The 22735-nt window shown below is 37.1% G+C and overlaps 1 protein-coding gene across 1 annotated transcript in view; it reads right to left on the reverse strand.

Moving 5' to 3' along the window:
* Positions 1-22735, reverse strand: part of LOC112045649 (zinc finger protein ZIC 4) — a 38732-nt gene that overhangs the window by 8934 nt on the left and 7063 nt on the right. The window contains exon 2 of the mRNA XM_024081918.2: positions 21628-22443. Within this exon, the coding sequence (XP_023937686.1) occupies positions 21628-22315 (688 nt within the window). The 5' untranslated portion in view covers positions 22316-22443. The remainder of the gene's footprint in view (positions 1-21627; positions 22444-22735) is intronic.

Genomic DNA, 22735 nt, shown 5'->3' on the forward strand with positions numbered 1-22735 from the left:
AGGTATTGAAATTGGGTTTTATTTCATTGATCATAGGTAAAGGACTTGCAGAAAAGGTTTGAAATAAAATACATACCTAACCTTTTTGTAATAATCTTATATAATCTTATATGTTTATGACTTTGTTTACGGCAATTGTTTTATAAAAAACAATAATAAACGTTTTGACAGTTCAAAATGCTACTGAATAAAATAAAAAAAAAATCAATTGAGTCTTGACTAGCTATAATCATCACCTGATTAGAAAGACCTCTTTATGTCTATATTTCTATAGCCTTACGATATTCCTAATAGCTACTCGGAATATCAACATCTGTTATTAATTAATAAGTACTATGAATCTTTAATTTTACAGGTAGTAGTAATACTTACGGGTTATACCCAAATGTTATAAATATACACCAAGCAAGTCATGACAATTACGTAAATAATTATTGGCTTGATTTGAGAGTTATTAAATTCAAAATAAGAAAATTAGATTACGTAATACCAAAATAATTTGGACTGAGAATTTATTGAAATAATTATCATTAACGTTTTTAGGTTCCAATTTATTAATCTTATTTACAGAATAATATGCATAATAGTTAAACCAAATGTTGAATTTTCTTTTTATTTTTCACATTTCATCAATAACTCGTTTATTGATCACTGACGAGACGAGACAAATTCTCCAAACACAGATAAGTATTCACGCGCGTATTTAAAAAATCATTTCGTACACTGTAAAATGATTTACGACCGCCTTTTATCCGAAACGTATTTCGTATTAGAAAGAAATATTAATATCTTCATTTTTTCCACTTCCCAAAGAATATAGGGCCCTTGTCCTGTGAACACAAAAAGAATACGGGGCCGGGGCCCGGGCACATCGGGCGCCCAACGAGCGTGTGACAAGGTGCTTTATGCGGACGATTATGAGCAGACCGAATAATGTTCCAATACCCGATAAATATCTGCCAACTCATACAAAAGCATCCCAATAAAAGTATAATAGTAAATGTAGCAACAACACAAGCCACAAACTGCAACGTCATATCGTGCCGGTAAATAAAAATTTAATGAAAACGTACGGTGCGAGGGGGACGTGGTGCTAACCACTAATTAAATGTGAACACTGATTAATGTCCTTAAGTTAGGACGTTAGGTTCTCTAATATAGTAATAATCAACTCATTAGCAACCTTATATTTTTAAACCTCAAGAACTTTACGGTAAAGTCGCGAATTGACTATTGTCGTACTGTCTGACTTATTACAGTCTTTTCGACTATTTGGAGGGGAATGGGAATATTGGTCATATTTAAAAAAAATATGCCATTAATCTATTATTAAAAAAAAAATGCAAAAGTTAAAAAGAATGACCCACTGCCGCTACATGCTTCCTCTTCCTATTAAAGAGGGAGATTTAGTCAGCCTACCACATTTATTTATTGTGGTATAGTGAATTAAATTATTAAGTTGATTGATAATGTTTAACACAAACTATTAACTATTACAATTTAGTGCTAATGACTAAAATCCTCCGAGGCTCCTTTGACTTGCCTACTTAAGGTTTTTTTAAATTTTATTAACCTGATCCAGTAATTGAAGTATGGATATTAGAATTCGTAGTAAAATAAACTAACTATTAGACGAATGAGGAATAACAACACGTTATAACAAATGAACATGCAGAATTAATTAGATTGCTTAGAGTTAAGTATTGAATGTATGTAATGCCATGGCGAACACGCACTAAAAAAACTAGAGAGAGCACAAATCACAGTAGCTCTGCCAGAGTCAAGACAGGTGTGTAAGTGGACGGAACGTCCCACCAAGGACTTCTTTTGTGTGGTTCATACCTTGATTCAGAAGATGGTCTGAATTGATGTGGTCTGAGGGTTAACTGTCCCTGATCCATGTTCTTTATAGTCGGAATTTATGTTACGTATCTACGTAAGAAATCGTGGACCTTGTATTTTTGTCATCGTCATCATACTACTGTACCATAAAGATTCTTTTCTCAGATGGCAGAAGCCTAATGTCAGTAATTTTGATTAAATAAAATATTTATTTACTTATGTATAACTTCTTTTATAATTACAAGTTAGCCAATAATTGCAAACGGACCTGTTGGTAAGTGATGATGCAGTCTAAGATATAGGTACTTGTAAGAAGGTACAAGCCGTGATAGCCCAGTGGATATAACTTCTGCCTCCGATTCCGGAGGGTGTGGGTTCGAATCCGGCCCGAGGCATGCACCTCCAACTTTTCAGTTGTGTGCATTTTAAGAAATTAAATATCACGTGTCAATCGGTGAAGGAAAACATCGTGAGGAAACCTGCATACCAGAGAATTATCTTAATTCTCTGCGAGTGTGAAGTCTGCCAATCCGCATTGGGCCAGCGTGGTGTACTATTGGCCTTATCCCTCTCATTCTGAGAGGAGACTCGAGCTCAGCAGTGAGCCGAATATGGGTTGATGACGACGAAGAAGGTACAAGTTTATTCTGCCATACCTCTGATGGCATCGTACCGTACTAAAGCAGTATATTTTATCTACCTACTGTGCTGCAAGTAGGTAAGTATTACGGTCCGTTCGCCTTTTACAGCAGAATGATAAACTATCACATTTGCCCGTCTGGCAACACTAGGAGTAAATTAAACTGCCGGCCATTGTTCTCGCGGAAACACTGAAAACACCATCTGTCTTGCTCTGATACTATCAGAGAATGCGCAGTAAAGATATTTCTATCCGCCGATGTATGGAGAAATGTAAAAATGTAAGCTACTTTATTCCTACGATCTTGCAGGAAACTATTTTATGTAGTGGATTTAAGAGTAATATTCTCAGTGCAACTTATAAAACTATAAGAATTATTTCGATGGAAAGTACTTATTACTAACTGACTTGTATGGTGTAGGTTAAGCATGTGGCCTCGGATCGAAATACTAAGTTTTTCTTCTTAGAAATTTTTAGTAAAATTTTTACCCGGAGTTGGGAAAGGACGGTAATGTTCTACTACCGTCCCTTGGGAAACACGTTAAGCCATCGGTCCCGGTCATTATCACGAACACCTGATAATGGATGTCACAAATTAAACATTATTACCCTAAACTCGCCAACCCGCATTGGAACAGTGTGGTGGGTCTACTCGTAAGTTCCATATCCCCTCTTATAACAGAATGTAGGCCTGGCCTACTATGTAGTCGTTATTAAATACGCTGATAATCATAACTTATTTCTGAAAGTATTTGTTTTTGGTAGTTGGTTCTATTCATTAAAAATTAATGTTTTCACAATAACAATAATATTTAATTATTTAGTATATCATCGAACATTATAGACGTATTGTATAATACAAAGTCGGGTAAGTTACATATGAACCCATGACTCTATATCGGCTGACTGAATCTGGGTCAAAATTGGCACAGAGATAGATTATAATTGGAAATAGTTCATAAGCAACATGTGACACATAAATCTTGAAAGAAACTAGTAACAAATATTCAATTTTAAATAAAGAATAAGTACCTATTTATAGCATCTAAGGTATAATTTTAACCGTACTGTACATTCTATTGAATCTATTAAATCTGTAGATCATCTTGTAGAGTATGTCCTGCTATTTACGGGACACATAAATATTCATTATTTGTAGAAATCGAATCCACAGCCATGAGGGAGGCTGAGTCACAACCCACTGCGTCTCTCGAGCTTCAACTAAGCTTTTTTTATTCTTTACATTTAGCCCTTGACTACAATCTCACCTGATGGTAAGTGATGATGCAATCTAAGATGGAATCGGGCTAACTTGTTAGAAGGAGGATGAAATCCACATCCCTTTCAGTTTCTACACGACGTCGCTTGGCGGTACGTCTTTGTCGGTAGGGTGGTAACTAGCCCACCTCCCACCAGCCAGACCTGGACCAATTAAGAAAACCTCAATCGGTCCAGCCGGGGATCGAACCCAGGACCTCCGTCTTGTAAATCCACTGCGCATACCACTGCGCCACGGAGGCCGTCAAAAAGCTATTACCGAGCAAGTGGAAGAAAAGAAACATTGTTGGTGTTCACCACAAAGCGAAACCAATTTCAAAATTATCGGAACTTATCATATTTAGTTCCCAGAGATGAATACGGTGCCATACACCTGCGTGTATCAGAACAAGTACAAAACGAGGGCCGAGCGGGTCCGCTCGTCAATCCGTCCGTCAAGAGTTTTGACAGCCTTAACCGGCATCATCGCCGGGTTGCGAGCGATAAAAAATAACCAGAAATACATCATAAACTACATTTTTATTTGAGGAAAAAGACGCATGACAAATCTTCCTTCCGAACTATGTATAAAATCACAGATAATGCTTAATACCCAATGATGATAGAAGAAAAAAGAGGTACATAGATACATAAACAACATTCGATAACACAACACAGAAATAATTCAGAAGCGTTGTCAAAGGCGCGATGACAGTGCGGTGACTGAGTTCAGATTTGCTAATTAGCATAGTTTTAACGTGCCACTTTTGGTCCGCGTATAACCTATCTACCTCTTTTTTCTTTTAACATCATTGCTAATTTAGGCACTATTGCCGGCTAGTTCACTATCTTTGACGTATGCTAGTTGGCATATTATACGAAATTGAGATTATATGTAAAATATGTCATTCGGTGCCTACTGGTGGATATCAGTACAGTAGGTAGATGACATTTCTCAATTGATTTCATATTCATTTCAATAGGTTGATAATAAATACCATAATAGAGAATAGGCCAGCTGGTAAGTTTAAGTTGTCCAAACGCCCAATGCAGGAGTTGAAATTTTCCATTTTGTACAAGTTTTTAATATAAGTTCTTAATTGACAGTGCAATATATGAAGTGCACGCTACAACCCAAGACATTTATAAAATAAAAAAAACCTTTATTAGAAAACCTATAAGCCCGAAACCGAACTCGAACACAGTACCTATCTTATGATCCGATCCGAGGATAAAAAAATTATACCAATATAATCTTACAACTTGATAAGAAAATTATCTGGTCAGTGTTATACTCCGCGCCATTAAACAAGTCCCGTAGACGCGGCGCTAATGTCTTAATGGCGCTCATTGTTATTCGGTAATGGCAGTCTTATTGTCTTTGTGTAAGGCGCTGTCAATTTTAGTTCAGGTTGTAGCCGTGAGACTTCTTTCGTGGCGCGGAGTCTAGTTGCCATACACCTCCGAAGGCTTGGACTATTTCGATGAAGTTTTATATAATATATGTCTGAATGTAGATTGGTATTTATTTTCATATAAGGGTAGTCCACCCTAAAGTTTATAAGGCAAACCATCGCTTGTCGTGTCAGCTAGTAATAAAATAAGGTAACAAAGCATATTTTATAATATTTTACTTTCATTTATCTTGGTCGTAGAAGCCTCCAGCGTAATTTGAGTTGTATTATGAAGCAATAGATTAAAAATCGTCAAAGCTCTAAATGTTTCGAGAGCATAAATTTAATAATTCTGCAGTGTAACTTCGGTTGTCCAATAAATCGGATGAGTTATGAATCTGTATCGCGTTTAAGTTATAGGATGACCATAGTTTTTAAATCCGTTGACAGAGTCCTGATTATGAACGAAAGAGTAAAGAGTTTTAGGTGTTTGAATTCATATTGATATAGGTAACACTACTATCTAATAATGAGATTGGGTATAAACATTTAGCAATTAGTTGATAATTAATTATTCTACCCTGATACAGAATTTCTAGCAAAGGTATACGACCCCTCACTGAATTTTGAATTAATTTGAATATAAAAACCAATAACAATATAAGCATGATTATTTTTGCTTTGTTAGAAAAAATGTAGAACTATTCGAACTACGAGTAACTATCGGTCATACCTACACGTTTATAATTATTCTCTTTTTTAATGTAATGGCCATACGCGCCTTACATTAATAAAGAGAATATTTCGTAGTGCCTACTACTGTATACGTGGGTAGGATTGGTCATATAAGTACCGACAACAAACTTAGTGAAGTCGCAACACATTTAAAGCAAAGGGTTTTCATTAAACAATTTAAACTAAAAATACATTTCTTCTATTCCCGGTTAGTTGACAACACTAACGCCTTTGTATGTGTGACATAAAGGACAACACACAGCAGATTTTTTTAAATAATTAAAGTGATATATATATAGGTATGTACATCGAAATCAGTTCATCAAAAACGGTTGCTTGGCAACCACTCATAAGCAGATGATAATTTAATAATATGTTTTTGCATTGCTGACGCTCCTTCAGTTTTACGTACCAACACGCCTATCTGTACACCTTACGTGACTTTTCTACTACTTATAAAGCAAAATTATCTTCCGAAAGGAGAAAAACTATACCTAATATTGAGTGTCCTGAAATTATCGTACATCATGGTTAGCCGAGTTGTAAGCGGTGTCCAGTCAACACCCACACGGGGTCAGGTTTCAGCCCCCGGGCGCATTTTTGGGACAAACTAATATTTCTAACGAATATTAATAATACATTTTGTTCTTATTTTTTTATATTTATGTCTAATTCTGTAACATTATTACCAGACGCGCCCACATTCTTAGGATGCTTATGATATCACTAGCGGACACCTGTGTCTATGTCTGCGTTAAAGCAAATATTATATTTAAAAATTGACGTATCTTTCTGTTCTAAATTACTGTTTTTTTTCAAGTTATACTTATATAATAATATTTTCATCTGTTCAAATGATGGGCAAGATTGCAGGCAAAAGAGGAGTAGGGAGAAGAAAGAAGTCATGGCCTCGAAACGTAATTGGGACATAAACCTATATGGCATATAAACAGTCGAAGAACTTTTCCGCCTATCTACGGACATGGAGAAATTTAGAAAGCTGATCGCCGACCTTCATTAATGGAGAAGCATTTAAAGAAGAAGAAGTCTTGTATGTATAGAACGGTTGAAGCGATATTAATGGAACTTTAACTGGAAGATAGAAGAGATTATGAATTTTTGCCCTGAAATTCCTCATTGATCGATTGAAAAAAACACGTCGTTCACCTAAATTTTTCGGTTTTATATTTTTTTATGAAAGATATTTTAATGGCAGAACCAGAAGAAGGTATGCATGGTCAGCTATGTATTGAATAATATTTATGAAACAATTTAAAACTCGCTTTCCCTAACATATCCAAAAGTGTGTGGTGCAAAAAGAAAACTGTCCATTGTTCTGTTCTTATTGTCGTGTTAACATTTCGATTGTTATCCGGTGCTTGTCTCGTAGCCATCAACGCTTTTTGGCGGTCGTGTAAAATGTTGGGAATTTGTCCCAAAAACGTCACCGACACTGTGAACGTGTTACTGCGAACGTGGCTGGTTGACTCTCCAATACAATACATGGATACACTGGACATATGCACTGGGTTTCCCTATGCATTAAATTAAATTATCAATAGAATATCTATACTAATATTATAAAGCTGAAGAGTTTGTTTGATTGAACGCGCTAATCTCAGGAACTACTAGTCCGATTTGAAAAATTCTTTTAGTCTTAGATAGCCCATTTATCGAGGAAGGCTATAGGCTATAAATTATGCTGTCGTCTACCACCAGACAAGACCTGCCTGGAAATCTAACCCAGGACCTCCCTGTTAAGAACCATAGCACTACTGACTGCGCCAAAGAGGTCGTCAAAATGTCCTAAATCAAAGTAAGCGAACTGTTTCAACTTTCAACAGAACCGTGCTATTTTAGAACTAGCAAAATTGTTACTACACAACACTAGTTGTAGTAGCTAGATAATAGGAAGTCAAAGAAAAGTCATTATAACAATATATGGAGACTATAAATCGATCACCCCCCGTACTTGGTAGAGATAATGCTCAGATTCGTTCCAACACACAGTCAGACAGTCGTCCAATCCCACATAATATTTTAGTCAGCCCCTTTTAAGAGCGTTTTGAGTCGTAATTTAAAGGGCACTGCTTCCAAATGTACCATAAACACAACATACTGATAGTAAACAAGGCGTCGCTAAAAAAGCCATGAATGATGCAGCGAGAGCGAGACCTCCATCGTCGCCCTACAAGACGATGGAATTTCGCGCAGACTACCATCACAAAGAGAAAACAGTTTTTCTTCGCCGCATTTAAAACGGCTGATAGCTCATTTCGTTTAACAAGCTCTATTTGTTAACAAACTTGACCGATTTCAAACAAAATCAAAAAGGCGATTTTAGGTGCAGCTGCCGTGTTTTCATTAAGTTCAGTTTCATGTTTGTGATTTTGTTTATTACCATTATAAAACGAATAAAATTAATAACAAAAATGTAAAAGCAAGTATACTTACTGTTATTAGTAATTAACGGTATAATACTTTACCATTGAATTTATATTATCTTCATGTACTAAGTATATTGTAAATATTCTATTATTATCTAGTAGGTAGTAGTAGGGAGGATTACATTCATGTTGTTGAGTACCTTCACAAATTAGGAGTAAGTACTGGTGAGTATGCTTAGAATAACTAAAAAAACATATATACGAAATTCTCATAACTAGCACGTCAGGAAAGGGTTAATGTAAGTTACCTATTATTTATTAACACATCAGTGTTATTTGTCAAACAAACCTAGAAGGTCCTCGCAATACTCGAGTTTAGTAAGAGTGAAGTAAGTACACGTTTAGCATCACGGGCTGCCCTACCCTTGGCAGTCATAAAGTATAAACCAAAGCAATAAAGTGTCAAAAGGGAGGAATTGTTATAGGATAGAAGCGCAGAAGCGTAGGCAGGCATTGCGTTTGAATCTATTGTTGCAACACTGCAATTGCGTAGTTTATGGTATCCTGAGGAGTGCACGCGGTCTTGTAAAGTATGCGAACGAATGGGACTGAATGTTTGAGAAACTTAAACGTTCTAAAGATCAGGGCATGTAGCTACGTCGATTCCACGTGGCTACATGCCCTGATCTACGATCGCAAACGCTTCGAAAACTAGAAAAATGTATGGGAGTGATCTTGATCACATGACCTGTCGATAGCATATGTCATTCACATACATTATTCTACTTTTCGAAGCGTTTGCGATCGCAGAAAGAGAATCGACGTGTCACTTGGCTACAAGGGCTAATCCTACGTAGTTTGGATAAAGCCTTAGTAGCTCAACGATTAAGAAGTCGGACTCGAATACTAGATTCAAAATTTAAATACGAAATCCATCTATTTGAAGACAAAAACTTCAAACTAAAGTTACGAGAGCTTTAGAACCTAGAGGTGTAGATTTCGATTTCCGTTTATTTTGTTTTATGCTAAAATTAATTAAATTATTTGGAGGAGAGACGGAATATTACTCATGTTTAAAAATAATTTCTGTATTGTAGTAGTAATCATCAATGTATTTTAGTGATAAATTTGGTTAGTAAAAAATAAAAAAATAAACACAAAATATTTTTTTTTATGATGTAAATAAATCTACAATTAATTTGTAGTCCAATACTTTATTAGTCGTGGTATTTATACAAGTAGTTCAGAATGAAGAAATATCTAAGTAGGTACAAATTTTATGAAATTATTTAACCTAAAAAAAACAAACAAGTCCGCCTTAGTTATTAAGTGCATTAAAAAAGTTTTGTAAAAATTCACGTTTATTACACTTAAATATTTTTTTTAGACAGTATTAGGTCAGCAAACCTGTATAGTTTATGCCTAGGCATTATATTTAAGTACCTAATTACCCAGAGTACTAACATAATTTGTAACACTGCTCTGTAATAAAGTGTAAAAGTGTCAACGTTTAAATTCTCATTATAGTTTTATAAATACTGAAGCAATTTAGATTCAAGATAAAGGATTTTAATGCGGGTACTTTTAAAATAATGTTTCTAATTACTACACACGTCATATTGACCTAGATTATATATAGTTAGCAATAAACTCAGAACTGGATTAAAAAAATAAGAAATCCAATGTTGAACAAAGATTCAAACACAATATTTATCAGGACAACTTAATTAACAAATCGAAATGTAACCAAACCAAAATCCTGAATGGCAGAGAATACCTTGAGCAGTCCCAGAGGGTTGTGACTCCGGGTGCAGGTTTAAGGGATCCCTTTCGGGTGGAAGTAGGGGTAGGGGTAGGAAAGAAGCGCACATAAGTCAAAGGGAAGACGTTATAGTTCTTTGAAAGGTACGAGTACCTACTACATCTATCACTACATATCTACGAGTAAGTAGAAACTCAATTTATAACAAATTGACCTCACAGCGTCTGCCGGTCTATGGACGCTATAAAATGAAAAGGAAAAATTTTCTCCATTAGAGGAAGTGATTCACAAGTGATATATATAAATCTCCCGTGGTACCCGTAATATATTACAACGACTTTAGTTTAAGCCTTCATAGACTTTACTTCGCGAAAAACTTCTCAACGTAGGTCGTTTACGCAGAATTATACGCATAAAAAGTATCAAGAAAAATTCATTGAGGCAAAAATTTTTCTTATCTGGCTCTATTTAATTCATTATTCATTAAGAGAAGATCGATGCGGGTGGTAGATATAAGCACATTACGAGTTAGCAAAAAACATACACAAGTCCTATTTAACCGCGTATATAGAAGTAACAGATGTATTTTTCATGATGCCGTTCTGAGGCGCATTAATCAATACGAGAATAAGGTAACGAAAATTAATCATAAATTTTGTTGTCACTTGTCATTTGGACCGAGGTTTCGATCAATAATATATATTGTTGTAGTTTTTCAAGGTTCAATACGAGATTGTTGAAAACTAATTTCTTTTACAGACATGGATATTTTAGCCATGCTTTTATGACGAGTAGGTAGGTTTATTTTTTTGGCCCTGTGGGTTAAAACTTAGTGACTGAAAAACCAAAGTCAAATGAAACGAGTTTTTTATGAGAAATATTGCCGCCATTTCAGATTCAAAGCATTTACCGACTTCTAAGAGTATGCACTCGTACAAAATGGAAAATCGTTCAATGCAGGTTCGTAATGAGGTCAGGGTAGGCAGTGCATTATGCATCTATGAAGTGTACGCCGCTGAGCGAATGCATAGGTGTACGCTGTCCCTTATTTTTTTTTTTCATGTTTTTCGTTTCATGTTTTTAATTTATACTTACTTAGAAGTCGGTTAAAAATAAATGATGCTCAACTTATTATTATTATTTCTGATATTAATTGATGGTGAAAGGTGGTATGATAATACATAGCACCTTTACGATTCAGAATATTAAATAGCTATATTTAGCATTCTGATTAGTTTAGAAATGTATTTGCAATATTACTTTTTAGATCTATGAGGTGTACGTGTATTAATTATTTACCTACCTACCTTAATATAATCACAAAATGGATAAAAATAACATTTCTATCTACTTTAAAATGAAACAATGCTTGCTTACTTAAATACTTGCTAATTTATTATCTTTCAGTTACTGTATTATGCTACTAAAAAATTCGTGAAAAATTGCGATTTTTTTCGAAAAAGATCTAGTCTAGTACGAAAACCTGAAGTAAAATGAATTTCATTAAATTTGAATGCATCGTCTGTATTCGAAAAGTTCAGAGCGGCGAAGTTATTTGACGCGAATTGTATGTTGTCGACGCGTACGCAGTTTTTGCACGCACTCCGCAAGCCTGTTCGCGCCGTCGCGTCCGCGTTTAGCGAAATTACAATTCGTTGGAATGATCCGAACGCGTTTTTGTCGGATAACCTCGGATGGCTGGTGAATCAGGTGCCAGAATCTGAGACGAGAGCATCGTCTGAATCGTAGATTCGCCGCCTTTGTTATTTAAATTCGCTTAGTGTTTAATATCTGGGCGTTCGAACTACGTTTTGTATTTTTTTGTAAGACCGTTTTTCAATACTAACCTTAAATAGAGGTAAAGTTTGTAGTGTTGTAGGGGTAAACTCTGGATCTACTAAATCAATTTACAAAATTCTTTAACCACTAGAAAACCACGTTATTTGTGAGTGTCATAGACTATATTTTAACGCTGTATTCCCACAGTGACTGGAAATATGCGAGTTCTCTGCTAGTATCATATAACGCCCTTAAATAAATAGTTTAATAATGTGTCAATTTTGAACCATGTAAGAAACTCAAACTTTCGACATAACATCTGAGAGTCGTACTAGGTAGTGTTATGAATTGATTTATTATAATTATTAGATTTTTTTATTTAGTAGATATATATTATTTTTATCTATCTAGATATCTAAAGATAAATACTAAATTTCATACAAATCCTGCTTGCATCGGTTCGCTTCTGCATCGTTTTATATAATACATACACACATTGTTCGCATTAATACGAGTATTTAATCTAAGTCGACCGGTGTACGACACTCTGTCGTCACTTGTCACTATGAGGCGTAATCACAAAGCTGATAAAAAAAAATAAACCGCTTAGCGCTTTTATTTTCTACATACGAGACAATTATCTATCTAGATATCTAAAGATAAATACTAAATTTCATACAAATCCTGCTTGCATCGGTTCGCTTCTGCATCGTTTTATATAATACATACACACATTGTTCGCATAAATACGAGTATATAATTTAAGTCGACCGGTGTACGACACTGTCGTCACTTGTCACAATGAGGGGTAATCACAAAGCTGATAAAAAAAATAAACCGCTTAGCGCTTTTATTTTCTACATACGAGACAATGTCACGTGATAGGACCGTGTGGGGTGGAGTGATTGGTGTGGCGATGCGATGTCTAGTACGAGTTGCGATGCGTCACGTATAACTTTGCACGTGGGGTTTGTAATAAAAGCTGTCGATTGTAGCGCCACGCCTCCATAGCTACGTCACTCATAGAATTTGTTGCTATTCCTAATGTTTTCTAGTAGTTGTCCTTTCTGTATGACGTTTTAATTTATTATGGTCTAAAACTAGTCATAAAAAAATAATTAGCTTAGTTACTAAGATGTTTTAATACTTAATTTTATAAAACAAGATTTTATTCTTATAATGGTGTCTGAACCATATTACTTGAATCAAATTTATAGTGATTTATGTACAATTATTATTATTGAACTTTTTAAAAACAATACTTTTTCCTGTCAGATGTTTCTGGCATTTCTGCTAATATGCTAATTGCTAATGTCACGTGATAGTTTAGCGTGGGGTGAGTGGTGGTCGATACGATGTTTAGTACGAGTTATAATGCGTCACGTACTCGTATATGTGTAGTGTACCTACGAATAACTTTGCACGTGGGGTTTGTAAGAAAAACTGTTGATCGTAGCGCCACTCCTCAATAGTTACGTCACTTATGAAATTTATTGCTATTTCCTATATTTTCTTTGTATTACGTTTTAATATGTTGTCGTCTAAAACTAATAGGCCTACACTTTTTGTAAATAATTAAAGTTCTTTATGACACAATACTTATATCTCATGTTATTCTGGCAAGATGTTAATTACGATATTTTGGGGGTAATTAAAAAGCTGATGAAAAACTATAAGCCGCTTAGCATACGGAACAATGTCACGTGATAGTTCAGCATGGGGTGGAGTGATTGGTGAGTCGATGCGATGTCTATTACGAGTTGCGATGTGTCACGTACTCGCATGTGTGTAGAGTACGCATAACTTTGCACGTGGGGTTAGTAATAAAAGCTGTTGATCGTGTAGCCACGCCTCCATAGTTACGTCACTCATAGAATTTATTGCCGTTTCCTCCATTTTTTCTAGTAGTTGGAAATTTTGCACTACGAGTTTATAATGTTTAATGTCTTGTTTTCTACAAGTAGGTAGAAACACCTTTTTTGTACGGTTTATCATTCCTAATCATTTATAACATGTTTCTAAATGTACATAACTTTAAACTATGTAGGTACATTTATTTATTCGAAGTTATTTAGGGTTAGTTAACACACAACTAATGATGTACTTTATGACACAGTTCACAGTAAATAATATATCTATTTAATTATTGGAATTTGCACTATTTGGGGCTAACCCATGTAAAGAAAATAGTTTTCATTTTATTTAGCTTAGGTTATTTAATTGATTTTATGTTTATTTTAATAGGTTGATAATAATTACTAAAATAGTGAATAGGCCACCTATTCACTATAGACCTCCTTATATATATAGGATACGGCTGACGACTTAACCCTCGACCCTGTGTTGCAAGCACGAGGGTGTAACACCACCAATCCAACCCCGGCTGAGAAGTTCTTGAAATAAATTAAAACAAATATTTTTAGTAATAAGTTATAATCATAATTATCAGCCGATTTTAACGATCCAGGCCTCCCTCCTTATAGGAGAAGGGAAACCACCACGTTTGATATTTTTGACGTTATTATCAGGTGTTAACTATCTGTCCAAGCCAACGATTTAACGTACTCCCGAGGCATACGGGTGTAACACCACATCTTCCTCACTCAGGGCTGATAATTTTACTTAGAATTTCTCAGAAGAAAGTAGTGCTGAGTACTTCATAGCCCGACCCAGAACTCAGACCCAGATCCTCGTGATTGATAGGCACCACTGGACCAAAAAAGGTCGTGGAAATCATTTATATACCTACTTAGGTATCAAATGTTTCTTTAACGTCCCATAAAATTGCTACATTTTTATAAATACGTATTATATCCATCACAAAGGCACGATGACAAACGGCGCAAACTTTTGGAAGAGCTGGGCTAAAATCCCCTTAGCGTATGCATGTGTGATACGTATATGTCACACACACGTCGGTGTTTTATTGTGTTTGTTGTATTTTTTATACAATTTATCAATCCGGGGCAGATGGCGGCACACATAAACACCTTTTTAAATTCACCCGACTATTATAGGGTTACATCATTATCATATGCGGATATAAAATGGCCGGCCGTTGATGCTTTGTGTTGGAAATCTGTTGAAGACCAGCGTAACGGTACTGATGGTAGGTACCTACTTTATGGAAAAACTTATTATGCATTATTTTTTTATATTATTTCTCCTCTCACTCCTATATATTCAAAGTATAGCGGAACTGAGATGTCATTAGAAACAATTTCTAATGACATCTCAGTTCCGTTTCAACATCTAAAAACAGTGTTGCAAACACAGAATAGAGAATGATTCAGAATGAGTCTTTACAGGCCGCGCAGTGAAGCTGGTGAAACCCATTAAAAGCAAAACGGTCCGCGTGCGTCTCATTGACATCCGCATGTTGCTATCTACAATATCCAATATTTAACTTGAAAAAAGTAACATAAAAAAAATTAATTAAGCTTAATTCAAAAAAACTAATTTTAGATTTCGATTCCGGTCGTTATAGTTAACATCTGATAATGATCAAATCAAATCAAATATCACCATATCCCGCCAACCCGCATCGTAGCAGCATTGTGGGTCTACACGCTCCATATATCCCTTCTCCTGTATGGCGTGGCTTTGTAGTGGGTCCTAAACATATGCTGATAATTATGTGTTACGTTAATGGATAGTTATAGACCTCGGCTAGTAATTTGAACAAAAATTACAGACATCGCAGGTACAATTGTAAACAAAAGTGTTAGACGTCTGCTCCTAAGTTGCCCGGTACAATAAAGATGTCAATTTTGTATGCGATTGTAAATGCGTCAACACGTTGCTATAGTTACTAGTGTCACCTCTCACCGCTCGCTTACACTCGAAAATGTGTTACTATAGTTTACCGTCGCTTACAGTATTCCACGCGGACGACGTCAAGGGCATCTACTAGTCATAAATTATGATATTCTGTTCCAATATCGTTCATTACACATTCAGTGCACATGTGCAGTTGGTGGAAACGCTGCACTCGACGCACAATGTCGACCGCAGGGGCGGGCGGCGAACCCTTCATTGCGTATTGTTTGCAAAATATTTTGAAAGCGTCATTTTATACGCCGTATTAGCCAAGCGCTGCGTTTGATCGGGGGTCGTCTTCGAATCATATCATCATTACTCTATTGTGTGGACCCCCCGACTCAAGCCGGTTACGGAAAATATAGACAGTGTGCGTTCTGAGTGATAGCGTGTCGCTTAAAGCGTCAGCTTTAGCGTTTTGTATGTTCTGTTGTATCGATAAAGCGGAAGTCGCGGTGTATGAAACGAACGACAACGTTGACTTGTTGCCCGCGCAAATACTTTGCCTTGCTTCGTTTCATGGGTAGCAAAAGCCATTATTCGGGAGTTCGGGACGCACTACATATTATAAACAAAATCCTCCGCCACGTCTGTCTGACGGTTCACGTCAAACTGAACGGATATTTTTGCGGTTTTCACCAATAGATAAAGCAATTAATGAAGAAGCTTCAAAAACATAAATTGCCAAGGTTTTGTGAAAATATGACGATATTTATTGGATGTGTTGAAAAAATGTTTGCCACCAGGGAATTTTCATCGTAAACGCTGCCTGCTTCATTAACCTACCACTTACACCGATTTTCTCGCGGACAAAGTCGTGGGCATCAGTCAGTTTAATATAAAATAATATTTATTATTAAGTAAAATTCGAGTGGAGATTCTATGAAGTGGTAATGGAGTGGTAATCAGTAGTAGCTGTGGCCAGCGGTTTCACTTAAATAAATAAATACTTTAATCTTCTGTTTAAAAAAAATTCAAGCCCGACAGTTAGTCCTAAAGATTAACGGGTTCAAATACAAACAAACATGAGGGCAGCGAACGCGCAAGACTTTTTTTTCTATATCCCAAATAAAACGTTATTTTTAGATGAATAGTATTCCTAAGACTAAGGCATGCAAAATTTTATGAAAATCAGTTTTTTCACAAATCTAGCGGTAACCATGGATCCAAAAATTAGTTTATAATTTCAGTTATCTATCTGTCAGTTAAAATGCCATTAAAATCTGTTTAGCTACTTGAGAGATTAATCCAGACAAACAGACAGACGAAAATTAAAAATTTTGTTTGCACTTTAATTTCTGGTAATTCATTATAAGCGCTTGAAGAAATACAGATATAAATATATTTTGCAATCACAGACGGACGTATAATTTTTTTTTTTTACTTAATGTATTGAATATATGAATATTATAATTTAAATATTCCATACAACTAATTTTAGTAGGTTAGAAGCTAAATACATATAAAATCATCATCTTATACATATACTTTCTATTTCTAGTAAGCTGAATAACCTACCTACCAATACAAAGAGTAGAAGCAGGATGATAATTGGCTAGATAAAATATCCAATTGCTATTAATAAATGATTGCTTGCTCACAGTAATTAGCTAATTACTTTGCGAGCTTCATAAATAAACGTCCAAGTAGTTGTAGGCCCATAAACGTGACGGGACCGAATGGAGTAATCTTGTCAGTGGGCGGAATGCCGGCGGCAAATTGACACGAGCAAGCTGGGCTTGCCTCAGGCTGTATGATTAGTCACATGTCGTATAATTGGCGATTATTGTTTTATCATCATTATTTGATATGTACACCAACATTCTAAACGATACCGTTAAATAGCTAGTTACTTTGCGAGCTACTTAAATAAAGTAGGCCCACAAACATGATGGAACTGAATGAAGTAATCTCGTCAGTGGGCGGAATGCCGGCGGCAAATTGACACGAGCGCGCTGGGCTTGCCTCAGGCTGTATGATTAGTCACATGTCGTATAATTGGCGATTATTGTTTTATCATCATTATTTGATATGTACACCAACATTCTAAACGATACCGTTAAATAGCTAGTTACTTTGCGAGCTACTTAAATAAAGTAGGCCCACAAACATGATGGAGCTGAATGAAGTAATCTCGTCAGTGGGCGGAATGCCGGCGGCAAATTGACAGGAGCGCGCTGGGCTTGCCTCAGGCTGTATGATTAGTCACAACGTATATTTGGCGATTATTGTTATATCATCATTATTTGATATGTACACCAACATTCTAAACGATACCGTTAAATAGCTAGTTACTTTGCGAGCTACTTAAATAAAGTAGGCCCACAAACATGATGGAACTGAATGAAGTAATCTCGTCAGTGGGCGGAATGCCGGCGGCAAATTGACACGAGCGCGCTGGGCTTGCCTCAGGCTGTATGATTAGTCACATGTCGTATAATTGGCGATTATTGTTTTATCATCATTATTTGATATGTACACCAACATTCTAAACGATACCGTTAAATAGCTAGTTACTTTGCGAGCTACTTAAATAAAGTAGGCCCACAAACATGATGGAGCTGAATGAAGTAATCTCGTCAGTGGGCGGAATGCCGGCGGCAAATTGACACGAGCGCGCTGGGCTTGCCTCAGGCTGTATGATTAGTCACACGTCGTAAATTTGGCGATTATTGTTACATCATCATTATTTGATATGCACACCGATATTCTAAACAATACCGTTAAATAGCCTAATTACTTTGCGAGTTATATAAATAAATGTGCATGTTGTAGGCCCACAAACATGATGGAACCGAATGAAGTAATAACGTCAGTGGGCGGAATGCCGGCGGAAAATTGACACGAGCGAGCTGGGCTTGCCTCAGGCTGTATGATTAGTCACACGTCGTAAATTTGGCGATTATTGTTATATCATCATCATTTGATATGTACACCGATATTCTAAACAATACCGTTAAATAGCTAATTACTTTGCGAGCTACATAAATAAATGTGCAAGTTGTAGGCCCACAAACATGATGGAACCGAATGAAGTAATACCGTCAGTGGCCGGAATGCCAGCGGCGCATTGATGCGAGCGCGCTGGGTTTGCCTCAGGCTGTATGATTAATCACACGTCGTATATTTGGCGATTATTGTTCTATAATCATTATTTGATATGTACACCGATATTCTAAAGAATACCGTTAAATGGCTAATTACTTTGCGAGCTACATAAATAAATATGCAAGTTGTAGGCCCACAAACATGATTGAACCGAATGAAGTACCGTCAGTGGGCAGAATGCCGGCGGCGCATTGACGCGAGCGCGCTGGGCTTGCCTCAGGCTGTATAATTAGTCACACGTCGTATACTATTTGGCAATTATTAATGTTCTATTATAATTATTTAATGTACACGGATACTGTAAACAAGGCCTTTTTTATCTATACTAATATTATAAAGCTGAAGAGTTTGTTTGTTTGATTGAACGCGCTAATCTCAGGAACTACTGGTCCGATTTGAAAAATTCTTTCAGTGTTAGATAGCCCATTTATCGAGGAAGGCTATAGATTAAATTTAATCCCGGTATTCCTACGGAAGCGGGAACCATGCGAGTAAAACCGTGCGGCGTCTACTAGTTAGTTATATAGTTACGACTTACGTTTGTACTTTCGGTAACAATGCGTATGAGGAGATGATGCTGGTCAAATAAACTCCTAAATTAAACTAAATAAACCCATCGACATTAAGTTTATATTTTTAGTGTACAAATGAATACCTACTTCAATGAAATACATTGCATTAGTGATTATTTTGCTAGTAATTTAGTAGGTACTTACATTTAGCATGAAAAAAATATGAAAAACAAAGTAAAAAAAGTAAACCAACACAAGTATAATTTTCGCAAATAAACAAACAGTCAAATAATATCAAATGTTCTGCTTTAGATGTGAATCGGTAAAATAAATTGACATGTTACGAAGGAGCTATAGCAAATAAATTCTGCTACTGACTGGGCGACGGTGTAGCGTTTCATTCGGAACGTGTTTATAAAAATATCGGTTTCCACGGTAGATGCAGGCTTCGTCACCAAGCGATACTATCGGACCACGGTAACGTAATCTATAGAGAACTCACCGGTTTATCTTATAAACAGAGGATAAACCGATAAACAGTGTCTTTTAAACAGATGATGAGAATTTGATGGCGGGCAAAACCCTTGTTGGTAGGTATTAAATGAACTATAGAATTAATACAAAATATTTGTTTAAAATCGCTTTAACCCGTGCTTTCCTGGGTATATGCTACTTAGTTTTCTTAACTTTTCACTATACTTTTAACATATAACTTAAACAAAGTTTTAGAACCTAATCTCGGAAAATCGGTACGAGTACTTATAGGTAGGTTATGCTTTTATGTTTATCGCTTACTTATCTATACTAATATTATAAAGCTGAAGAGTTTGTTTACTTGAACGCGCTAATCTTAGAATCTACTGGTCAGTTTTGTAAAATTATTTCAGTGTTAGATAGCCCATTTATCGAGGAAGACTGTAGCCTATTAGGTACCTATCTACGTATTCCTACGGGAACGGGAACCACGCGGGTGTAACCGCGCGATGTCAGCTAGTAAATAAATAAAGTTGAAGGTTATACGTTAATGCAATTTCACACAAAAACTGTAGGTACATTAAAAAAAAGACGAAATGAAAAACCAATTAGGTAAGGTATTGCCATTGCCAGACACTTTTATAGTCAATAATAGGGCCTTTAATTTATGTAGAATGAATATTTTAGTTATTTGCTAATAACTAGATACAATTTCTATTAATGAGTAAACTAAAATATTATGATAATCATAATAAAATCATATCGGTGTACTCATTTTAAATTTTATTTGCTTGCATAAGCGATTAAAAAATAAGTTGGCCTACCGTAAACGCAAAGTTATTTATTTTACTATTCATAAACTTAAAATAACACAGATATTGGGTGGGCTCGGACAACATAAATTAAGCAATTTTATAGCCAATCTTGAAGCTGATATTTGCGAAATCAACTAATTAAAGTCATAGTTAAACTGAGCTTCGTATTTGCTCCAGCTTAACGGACGTTCAGAGTAATTTATAGACACCCATAAAACAATTCTTCAAAATTCCCCACAAAAAGCATGCCCTATTCACGAGCCCGTATGAGATAATAGCGGACGGGGGCATAGGACAAAAGTTTCAACGCAACACTAGACAGAAATGGCAGAAAAAAAACATAATAGCAGATGTCCATACTCCATGGTCGCCATGCCGAACGAATTCCTGGACGAGTCTTTAAAAGTCGATATTCGAATTTCAAGTATCAATACACTGCTTACAATAACTTGGTCTAGGTGCGAGCGAGACCGAGGAGAGGAAGCGAGTCGACGGAACTGGACATTTTAATTTATGGCACATTTTTTTTATTTCCATACAACACAATACCGATGAATCTTTCCACTAATAATAAATTGAAAATAGAGGTCTGTCTTGAACGACTTTTGTCGACGGACCGTACCGAGAATCAGACTTCACAAGACGGGAGTTATTATAGGCGCCCGCTGGACACTTTTGACTTTGTCTGAGGCCCGAATGTGTGACAAAGATTCTTGACGGATAGTTTGTGTTTAATGTGGCGTCATTGTGTTGGTCCAGTTTATCGGCGAGGCGTGACTAACATGTCGCAACAGACACACAGAGAGCATCTGTGACTCGTGATTGTGAGCCGCAGCACGCCGCAGCAGACGACGGCCGCGGGGGGCGGCTCATTATGAATTAATGAGAAACGAAATGTTTTGCCAGATCAGCACACGTTTGAATGAATAGCGTCGACATCTCACTATATTCGATTCGATTCATATGATTGTTTTTCAAATTGTTGTTTTTAATATTTTGTTTCGCAAATTTATTTTGTGAGAAAAACCTCATCATGGTCTTATTCTACTTAAAAGATAAGCTGGATACACATAAATTAGTAATATTGAAAATTCTTTTCTTACCTGTGTGAGTTCTTTTGTGTATCTTCAAGTTTTCCGACCTGGCGAACACCTTGCCGCAGCCGGGGAAGGGGCAGGGGAAGGGCTTCTCTCCAGTATGCACGCGGATGTGGTTCACGAGCTTGTACTTCGCCTTGAACGGGCGGCCGTTCCGCGCGCAGCCCTGCCAGAAGCAGGCGTGCGTGGTGCACTCCGGGCCGCCCACGTGCTCCACCGTCAGGTGCGTCACGATCTCGTGCATGCTCGAGAACAGCTTGTTGCACATCTTGCGCGGCGGCGGCTGCTCGGGGTCGAGCCACTGACAGCGCATGTCGCGGCGCGGCGGCGCGCGCACGTAGCGCAGGAAGGCGTGCGGAGCGTGCGGTGCGTGCGGCACCAGCGGCGCGCCGCCCTGGTAGTGCACGTCGCCGCGCCAGTCCCAGCCCTGCTCCAGCGGCTGCTGCGGGAACAGCTCGCCGCAGCCGCCGTACTCGCGCAGGTAGCCCGGCTGGTACGAGTGCAGCGGGTACGGCTGGTAGTGCGGCGCGTGCGGCGCGTGCGGCGCGGCGGCGCGGTGCTGCGGCCCGCCGCACCCCGGCTGCGGCGACATCTTCAGCCCGTACGACGCGAGGTGCGCGTGGTTGGTCTCCAGGAACGCGTTCATGGCGGGTGTGGCCGGCACCGGCGCATAGCCCCATTCGCCCGCCACCATCCACGCGGCGGGACCTCCCCGCTGGTGACTATCTCCTCGAAATGGCGGTCTGTTAGACCTCGGCTCCCGGTGACGTGTTAAATTTTTCTGCCGATTCTACCGTTCATACATTCTTCACGATTGTCGATCTGTTGTAAAGAAATGAAATACTATTAGAAAAATAATTACAGCAGCACAAAAAAGTTAGATTCGCTAAACATTCCTCGTACTAACAGAGAACAACATAAATCCGATTCTAAATCGAGTCGCTCTGCTCGTAACCTCCCGGGACAAATTTAAAGCCATTTCTCAAAATAATAATACACATTCGAGCACCCATAACCGGCATCGAACGTTTATTTATAATAAAAAAAAATGTGAGGCAGGTACTTTTGGACATTAAATTAAACTGTGGGTAAATTTATAGGACACTTTTATACG

The sequence above is a fragment of the Bicyclus anynana genome, chromosome 4 (assembly GCF_947172395.1).
Source record: "Bicyclus anynana chromosome 4, ilBicAnyn1.1, whole genome shotgun sequence".
Classification (NCBI taxonomy): Eukaryota; Metazoa; Arthropoda; class Insecta; order Lepidoptera; family Nymphalidae; genus Bicyclus; species Bicyclus anynana.